We start from the raw sequence: 9,613 nt of genomic DNA on the forward strand, positions 1-9,613 counted from the left end.
GCCAGTGGCTGTGCTCATAAGGATTTGGGCCTGATGCTTAAAATTTCTTCATGAGATCTTAAAGATGCTTTACCCTAATAGTTGGAGGCATAAACCTACCAAGAACTGCTTTGTTAAACAAGAAATTATGCAGAAAGTCAAAACTACTTCTTTTTGTTTTCCTAATGAGCCATTCAAAAGTGAACTTGGTAAGACAAGAACTGCTCTGTAGTGGGAGAAAGGCACTTCCATAACTGACTGGACTGAAGTCTCTTGTTTTAGGTGTCCATTGGGCTCCAAATGTGGATATGAATGGACTAAAGATGTCCTGCAGTTATTCTGTGACAACACAGCCCTGCCAGAGAATATCTAGAAAAAGGTATATATATTCTTTCCCATGTTGCTCCAGAAGATTTTCTTAATCCTATACAAAATATAAAATCCCTTGCCTCTTTTCCAAGACAGACTGGAGGTGAAGAAGCATGTGAAGAATTTCCTACTGAATGCATGTAGAGAGCATGGAAACACAGAGCCCTGGCCTAGTCTGAGCTGTGTAACTCTTGCTGTTTGGTTGTGCAGATGAAAGAAGGTCTAATTTCAGCAAATCACTCACCCTGTGCCTCAGCTTCCCTAGCTGACAGTAGGGATAATCCAGTCCCTATGCCTCAGCTTCTCTAGCTGACAGTAGGGATAATCCAGTCCAGGCATTGCATGCAGTGCTTGGGGAAGATAAGATGAAGTAGTTGTGTCCAGGATGAGTTATGGTGTTGTAAGTGCTATAACATCCACTTTCATTTTTATGTGAAGATCATGACCAGCTGCTGAGGTTTGGTCCTGCAGGACTCCAACTTCTTTGGTGTATAATCCATGAACTGTAAGGCACAGACCCTAGTTTTCCCAGATAAATGTCAAAGCTGTATATCTGCCAAAAGAAAGGCCAGTAAATGGTGTCTGAAGCAGCTATTAATCTTTAGAATTAGTTGCTCTGAGTCTGGATTGCAAGTACATGAAACAACAAAAAATGAAATTAAATTAGGGAGATTTATCTTGAACAGTTGTTTCATGCTGGTTTGGGTTTCAGCAAGAGCACAGACAAGTGAAATATCAACACAGAGGCATAAATTAAGTAGGAATACTCTGAGAAAAAATCTTGTTTATTCTGTGCAACCAGCCATGCCATTTGTCACCTTACAGCACAGGAGTCAGGGCATGGGTGGGAACTCCTGCTTGTGCCTGAGAGGTGCTTTATCAAGGTGCAGGAATTAATATTGCAACAAACAGGGGAGATTTGTTTTTAAAAGGAATTGTAGTCTTCCTGCTGTGTCAGACAAAGTTCTCTGAGCAATAAAAAATCAAGTCACAGGTTGAAGTCTTATGGTAGTGATATATTCCTCTCTGGATGTACTGAAGCTGCTGGTTTCAGATGGTGTTTGGATGAGATTTGGGTGGAGCTGACAGTGAGCTGTAGGTGCTGAGCTCTGCCTTCATCCCAAAGTCACACTTCAGTCATGACTTGTCCACAGTTGTTATTAAATTCGGCAGAGAAGACAGCCTGAGGGAAGTGACCTGCTTAAAGGAAAACTGGGATAAAATCTCTTTTAAATGGATGACTACAGCTCCAGGGGGGAGAAGAACTGGCAGGATAGTGCAGAGCTGGTGACAGGGACCTGGAGCCATGCTTTCTGTTGGGACAGCCTTCTCAGCAGCCCTGGTGGAGGGGGATGAAGCCTCTATGGCACAAAATGCTCTCCATGTCCCCTTCTGTGCCTGAAACAACTGTACAGGCACAGACAGGGTCAAATCCTGTCAGCTCCCCAAACCCTGCTTGTACCTTAGGGAATGGCTGTCATGTTAGTGCAGGAGCAACCTATGGATCAAGCAATGATGAAGATTATACAAGCACAGAGACATATAGGGTCATGGCATCTCCACAGGGATCCCCTCTCAGACAATTGCCATCAGGACTCCTTTGGGACTCAACAAGACCACACAGAGGCCTGGGACCTCCTTACACTCCCCAGCTTAACTCTTCACTGTCTTTCCCCACTCCTCTACTTTCCTCCCATAACAGCAGTCCCTGCTTGGCTTTTCTTCCCAACTAAATTCCCTGGCATGAACTGAACAGGTTTTGTTGCTAAGAAGCTTATATGGACAGAATTGTCTCAAAGCACTGTTACTACTAGAAACCCTGTAAACTTAATAAATCAAATATATCTCTTATAAATACAAGCTTTTAAAACTACCCCTCACTCTCTCCTCAGATTCCCATCACCACATTCTGGCAAGCTTGGAGATGAAATCCTTTGGCTACCACCTACGTGCAGCTACTGACACTTGGGCATGGATCAAAGTGATTTGCCACAGCTTTCAGGTACAAGGAAGAACTGGAAGATTTTTTTATGCTTGTCCACAGGGTGTAACACTCCTCTGCAGACCCATTTTAGAGTAGATATAAAGTAAATTCAATGAGCAAGACTCCACTCTGCTCAGTGGGGCTGCAGTCAGGATAAACTGAAGGTAAGCAGGGCTTAGTGCCTGTATCTTGACTAGCTTTGTGGCTCCATTTCTTCCTTCATCTGGGTGGAGGCTGGACAAGCTGCTGGAGGAGAGAATTATAAGCTAAACAGTCCCCACATTTGGCTCAGCAAGTCCAGAAGAACACTACTGAAGGCTAGAAAGGTATATGCATGCATACACATATATATACACTCATGAGGATGTAACAGTTGCCTTGTTCTCCCACTTTTTCTTCAGCACCTGCCTCTGCCTCTGTCCCAGTCAGGATGCTGGGATGACTTCAGCCTGACTTCATAAATCCATTCTTGTCCTACAGACACGTGGGTGCCTGAATGTCCATGTAGATGTCTAATATGCCACGTCCACTCCTTCCGTCTCCCATTGTCAGGCACAGCCTGACTCACGTCCCCTTCCTTGCTTTCTGTTTGGCCATGCCATTTCTGAACCACCTTCCTGCTCCATTCCCCACCCATGGATATGGATTTATTTTTTCGGAATGGCCACATCCCCTTCTTCTAAATCGTTTAAAGAAAATTAACGTCAACTCGGTCTAATTAAAGCCCTTCCGTGTTTATCATGTAACTAAATCATTTCCTTCAAGAGATCTTCATGTGAAGTTATCACTTTGTCAAAACATGATGCAAAACCTGAGCTCAGGGCACAGTGGGAAGCACACAAAGGGAAAGCCCAGTCCCTTGGAAAGTTTGGGTGAGCTGTTAGCTAAAAGCTGCTGAGCCCACCCCTTCAAGACCTTTATTCCCCCCTGCGGCAGCTGTCATCTGATCCCACTCCTTGGCTTTGAATGGGGCTCTCTGAGGATGCCAGATGTTGGGAACAAAGGTCTCAAAATAATCTTTCCAAGTAATCTTCCCATCTATCATTCAAGGAGAGCATGTGCTTAGTGCGAATATGTGAGCCGAGAACCTGATCTAACTTAAGAGTAAAGAAGTTCAACAGCAGCTCCTGCTGCTGCCACTGGGCTCGGATTTTCTTCCCTTTTCCCTTCCCAGAAGCAGCTCAGGGAAAAGCGGCTCTCGACAGCGCTCAGCCCTCTCTGTCCCTCCCTCCCCATCCCCTTCCCTCCTTGCCAAGACTGAATCGCCTGGATACCGAGACCTGCCTCCTTATTTGATCTCTCCTTAGGAAAATGGATTCGAGGGCTCTGCCAGAGATGCATTTCTCTAAGAAGATCTTCGCTGCAGCCCTGTGTGTGTTGGTTTTGCTCTCGGATCCGGGCTGTGCCAGGACCCTCTGGAAACGTGCTCTGCATCTGAAAATGACGGAGAAATACGATGTGAGTAAGGGGGAGGTGATTCTGGGGCGAGCGGGGGATACTCACCTTGAAAGGGGAGTTTTTCTTACATGTGTGTATCATTTTGGAATCAGGAGTGTTTGGATCCGCAGGCTGTCTCTCTTTTTAAATCGGTTTATTAAGTTTCCCAGGCTGGATGAAACTTGCCACCTAGCTGCTGCAGCGGGAAGCTTGGGAATAGCATCGGAGTAGCGAAAGGGCACTGGCATAGTACCATCACGACTCTTCCCAGAAAGTTTCCAGGACAGCAAGAGAAGTGTGACTGGGGAGAAGGGGAACGCATAACCTGCATGTCTGGCGATAGATTTAGTGGGAAGAAGAGAATGTGATTTAATGCTTAAAACACTTAGAGCAGGGAGGGTTCTTTCCACAGGGAAAGGTAACTTTGGGTGAATGTTTCCAGCTCCTAGTGCTAATGTGTGCTAGAGGGATGGTGGCATTGCCTGGGGTTTTGTAAATCACTGGAGCACAGAGAGCTCCAGATCCACAGTGCCAGAGTAACCTGTCCATCACCCTAAAGGGCATGGGGAGCCTCTGAGAAATCCATGTCTGTGCCTTGCCTGGCATGTTCAGGGGGAGCAGAGCTCCCCTCTGCTGCCCACACCCTGGCAGCAGCACTGCCTGTCCCTGCCAGCTTTTGGCAGACTTCATGGGGTTCATTTGGAAGCTCACTGAACTTCCAGATCTGCAGTGGTACTTGGAGCAATAGTGCTGGGATTGGAACTGGAGCAACAAGTTACAGTGAGTGGAGACAATGATGGTACTGGATCTTCTTTTGCCTGGGCCAAAAGACTGTTGGAAATGGCCACGGAGGAAACTGAAATGATAAAAAAAAGGGGGGGGGAGGGAATAATTTGATAGCCTGATTTTCAGAACCTGCGGTTCAGGAAAAAAAAATTGAATTTGAAATTGGGTCAGTTGGGCACTGCCCCTTGAATCACTTCAGGGAAGTCCCAGCCACTGTTTCCTCAGGCTCAGATGTGATTGTATCTTCTAGCCATTGCATGTGCATAAACAGCACCTTGGTGCCACATGTGGATCCCTCCACTTGTTTTCTGTGGCCATATAAAAAAACCTTTCAATTTAAAAAGGATGCTTTGCTGCCCATGACATCTAGAATGATGTTTGGGGATAGCTGCATTTGGTTTGTGTTATTGCTGACTCAGAAATGTGACACATGTCTCTTGCCCCTGATGAGTGAATGTAAATACTGTTTTGTCTCCTTGATATTTTGCAGAAAATATTGTGCTAATATTTGAAATGCACCTCAATATTTTGTAGGTTTTTTCACTAGAGCCTCTTTTGGGACAAGGTATCAACTGCTTTGCACTTTAATTGGAAAATAGTGATGTTCAGAGCTTCATTTCCTGCAAAATCTCTCACTAGAAAATGTATTTATTCATATGTTCTTCTGCCATATTTCAATGTGAAGCTCAAATTCAATAGGAACTATGAAGCAAATGACCCAGAGAGATAGGTCAGGAGTAGAACAGGAATTTACATGTTGATCTTCAGATAAGAAGTCCTGTAGAGGCACAGAGTCTGCTCCCCTGAGGATATTACCTCTTCTTTCAACCTGCAGTTCATCAAAGGACTGTTTTACCTGGCAGCCTTGAATCCAGGTGCTACTGATCTGGCAAGCTCAGCTAGAATTGCTCACATTGACAGAAACATCTTATCTAGGGAAAACACAAAATGCTTTTCTTTTTCCTTCTACTCAAAGCCTTGTAAGGAGGAAAGAGTCTGGTTTCCATCCTATTATCCACCAAGGGTCTGTTTTGGCAGCCTCTCTGGTTTCTCAGAGAGATGTTTTCTTTCCTAGCAAATGCTGGGTGTTCCCTACAGTTGAAAAATCAGAGGCTGGGGGTGGAACAGCTGATTTGTGAGTCACTTGGATAGGGGGATAACAGATGGAGGTGCTTACAGCAACATGCAGACATATGGGAGATGAGCCACAGACTTCCCTGTAGGACCCCTGGAAGGACATGGACAAGCTTTGAGGGGAGGAGGCTGTGAGGGGCAGGGAGCTGGCTGAGGGTTGTGTTGTCTGAGTCCAAAAAATCTGAGTCTACAGCAGGAGGAATATACCCACTAAAATACTGGATGCAGAATGATGAGCAGGTGTGAGGATGAGGAGCTGCTTGAGGTCTGGCCAGGAGACTTTCATTCAAGTGTCTGACAAAGGGTGTTGATTGGCAAGGAGGGATCAAGTAGGAATGGAGAAGGGAGAAAGAGACTGCAGTGAGAAGAAAAAACTGTCAGTCCCAGTGGGATGGAGGAGCTGGGCTTCCAGCTTTCAGCAAATCCATGCACTTTACAGCCAGAGGGACTCTGGTCAAGTTTAGTGGTTTGCAGCTGGTGTTGTGCAGCCCCCACAGCCTGTGGACTGTTCCCAAAGGGCAGAGGGAGGGAGCTACCTGGCAGTGGGCTTCAATTCATTGTTGAGACACCCAGCATGTTTATTGGGAAGAACTGGGCCAGTCTGGATTTTATTCCATATCAACTGCATCAAGCATTTTGGAAAAGAATTCCAGACTTCTTTTAAAGCTTTCCAGAAATGAAGAATTCCTCACAGCTGCTGTAATGTTTAAATTCCTCCTGACTCTGTATTGTTTCAGAGAAAAGGTGGTTTGTGGCCAGTGTTAGAGAATACCTGCCAGGGACAGAACTGGTGATGGGAGGCTGGAATAAACCTCACACCTGATCTCAGGGGTGGCCATGCAGAATATGAATTAGCAGAGAATTGTGCTTTGACACAAGCTCAGGGGCCAGTTTCAGACTAAATAATAGAACAGATCTGGGATGTTTCAGAGGCAAATTGCATCCCACAGCTACCATTAAATTATGGGTTGGGGGCAGTGATTGCATTCAGATCTTTCCTCATCTTTGCTGACTTCCAGGGCTCCTCAGCTGAACTCTGAACTTCTCCTCTTACTTTGTTTCTGGATATCTCTAAGCAGATATTGTCATTAAAATGATTTAATAAATCTCCATGGGAAACAGCAATTTGCCTCCTGCACTGTAAAGTATCTTTAAAGGAAGAAATTTTGACTGTTGTCACAATCTGTATAAGTAATAAATCCAAGCTCTGCTCAGAGCCAAACTGTGAATCCTGGGAGAACTTTTAAAAATACCTTGTAACCAAACCTAGAGATATCCTTAGCCAGGTTATTTTGGGAATGAGGGAATCCTGTTTCCCACTGGGATGGTTTATGCATACATAAACCAGGGACAATAGTTTTGTTGGATCAAACATGCAATATTTTTTTGTTCATGAAAGAAATGTGTTCTAAGCAATAGGTGACCAGAAAAAATGGACAGGGAGGTCATGAAGTGCAAAGTTATCTGGCTAAAGCTGTTATATTGTTCCCAAACAGAAACCTCATTCATGGAGCTAGTTGTTCATGGCAATTTTGGTTTCTTGCTTTCTGAATCATCTGTGAAACAATTGCAGCAATTGTTTGGAGTTTATTTCATGTGTCCATTATTTGCTGGTGTTGTTTACGTCACATTTCCATCTGCAGTTGACCTTTCAACTAGAATAGTAAACTGTGACCTTCCAGGATGAACAGTCCCTCCAACACAGAGACCTGTTAAATGTCTGGAACAGCACAGATTTCCTGTTAAATTCTCCTTTATATCCCAAAATTTTACTTGGTCTGAGCATTTTCTCTACTTAAAATCTAACCACACACAAAAAAAAAAAAAAAGGTATGTTTACAATATCTTCAATTCAAAAACACATTATTTCAAAGCTGGAGTGCCTGCAGCTTTTGGGAATGGGCTGATGTGAGAACTTGTACCTTGTTTTGCACTGAAAAATTCATCAAAATTAGGAAATACTCTTTTTCAAACCTAGTTTGTAGTTCAAACAGCCTAACAGTTCATGGGAAAACAGCCTCATGAAAGGGTTTTTTTAGTTGAAAGCAGAATCAAATTGTTTATTGATATTGGGAACAGGGCAGGAGACTGTCATTAGTGGAAATACTGGGAATCCTCTGTCTGACACACACACATTATGTAACCAGTTAGAGACATAACCAGGGTGTGAATTTTCTTTAATGTACACCTTGTAACAGAAATGAAAACTTTTGATCATCCTGACTGTTCCCTATCCCTCTAACAAAGCTGACACTCAATCCCAGTGCAACCAGGCAGTGGGGAAACCTTCCTGCTCTCCACTTCCCTGACCTATGACTCAAAGAGCAAAAATCAGCTTTGGTGTAAAACCACCTCCTTACCAGTACAACTCTATGCTATGGACAATATGGAAGGGAAATGTCTCACATCAGTACCACAAGCAATGTGCATCATTATTTCCTTTGGTGTCCTTTGGGATTCACTCTCTTCATTAGATTAGTATGTGTGAGTGATGAAGATACTGTTTTCACTATTATAGATCATTGATTGCTGCTTGGACACACATAGCAGCAGTGGCTGTGTGAACCAGAGGTCAAGCCCCCGAGCAATAAACCTCCAGGAGCCTCTCCTAGGACATCTTTTTGGATAGTACATGTGGGAACATGCTGTTTTGCAAAGCCACACATGCTCCACAGGAGCCATTGGGAGGTTTCAGGAATGAGGATGTAGCAGCATGTAGATACAGAGGGGTTTTAGTCTTACCTCAAATTTCTCCATAGTCTGATGGTGAAATTTCCTGGAGACCCCTTGGGGACAGTTGCACCACTTATTTCTTGGAATAACAACCCCAGTTGCTCATCAGTGATTTCACAACATAACAGGGATCAGGCCAAGTATACAGACACACACACACACACGTATGTGTGTGGATACTGGATTTGCACTTTGGAATGAGATCAGCATCCAGCCAGAGGTATGAAGTGAGTTCTACCATGCCCTCACAAGCATGAAGGCATGGCAAAGCTCCCTTCATACCTCTGGCTGGATGCTGATCTCATTCCAAAATGCAAATCCAGAATCCATCCTTTGAGTTGATTAGAGCTTATTAATGGTTGTTAATAAATCTGAGACCTGGTTTCCCTTTCTGGGTGCTTTGTGCTGCCCTGGGGAGCTGAGTTTGAGTGCAGAAATAAATGGTTGAGCCACAGGTGAGAAAGGAGTGGGCTGGGCAGATCCACCTCTTCAATGGACAGACTTGGCTTCTTGCTAAAACACCACTAGTGTGAACAATAGCTGAATGGTGCCTCTCAGAAATGTTCCTGGTAAAAACCTGTTAATCCATTTTAAATCTCTCTTGTCCTTTTCTTGTGCAAGGAGCAGCTCAGCTCCTTTCTGCTGTAGTCAAACACAGCCTCATTTTCTTTGGGATTAAGCTGTCATCACCCTCACAGATTTCACACAGACCATCTCACATTTTGGAAATGGTCTCTAATTTAACAACCCAAACCTCACAGTGGATAATATTGAAAGACTCTCAGATAAATTCTGGTCCATAAGAAGGTGATGAAGGTAGAAGGAGCCCATTAAGGAGACAGGTGCTACCAGGGACATCTGTTCCATGTCCTTTTTGGGTACATAACCACAAAACAATACAGTGTCATCACTTCCACTGCTTTACTACCAAAGTGTTTTGGTGTTCTCCTCATGACGATGCCTGGAGTCTTTCTCTCTGTTTCCCAGACAAGTATAAAAGACTTTAAAGGAATTTTTTTAAACCTCCTAATTTTCATTGCAATAATCTTAATTATAAAATGAGTTCCACACCGTAATTTAGTGGTTTGGTGTTTGCAAAGCAGTGTGCTGAAGGGGTCATACAGCTCTGTCTTCAGTGTGCTGAGGGGGTTATACACCTCTGTCTTCAGTGTGCTGAAGACAGGGCTCGGA

General features: G+C 44.1%; 1 protein-coding gene across 1 annotated transcript in view; it reads left to right on the plus strand.

The window, feature by feature from the left end:
- The first annotated feature begins 3,611 nt into the window (after nt 1–3,611).
- Nucleotides 3,612–9,613, plus strand: part of WFDC1 (WAP four-disulfide core domain 1) — an 11,360-nt gene continuing 5,358 nt past the window's right edge. The window contains exon 1 of the mRNA XM_009076927.1: nt 3,612–3,790. Within this exon, the coding sequence (XP_009075175.1) occupies nt 3,644–3,790 (147 nt within the window). The 5' untranslated portion in view covers nt 3,612–3,643. The remainder of the gene's footprint in view (nt 3,791–9,613) is intronic.

This window comes from Acanthisitta chloris, unplaced genomic scaffold, assembly GCF_000695815.1.
Source record: "Acanthisitta chloris isolate BGI_N310 unplaced genomic scaffold, ASM69581v1 scaffold2866, whole genome shotgun sequence".
In the NCBI taxonomy this organism is placed as follows: Eukaryota; Metazoa; Chordata; class Aves; order Passeriformes; family Acanthisittidae; genus Acanthisitta; species Acanthisitta chloris.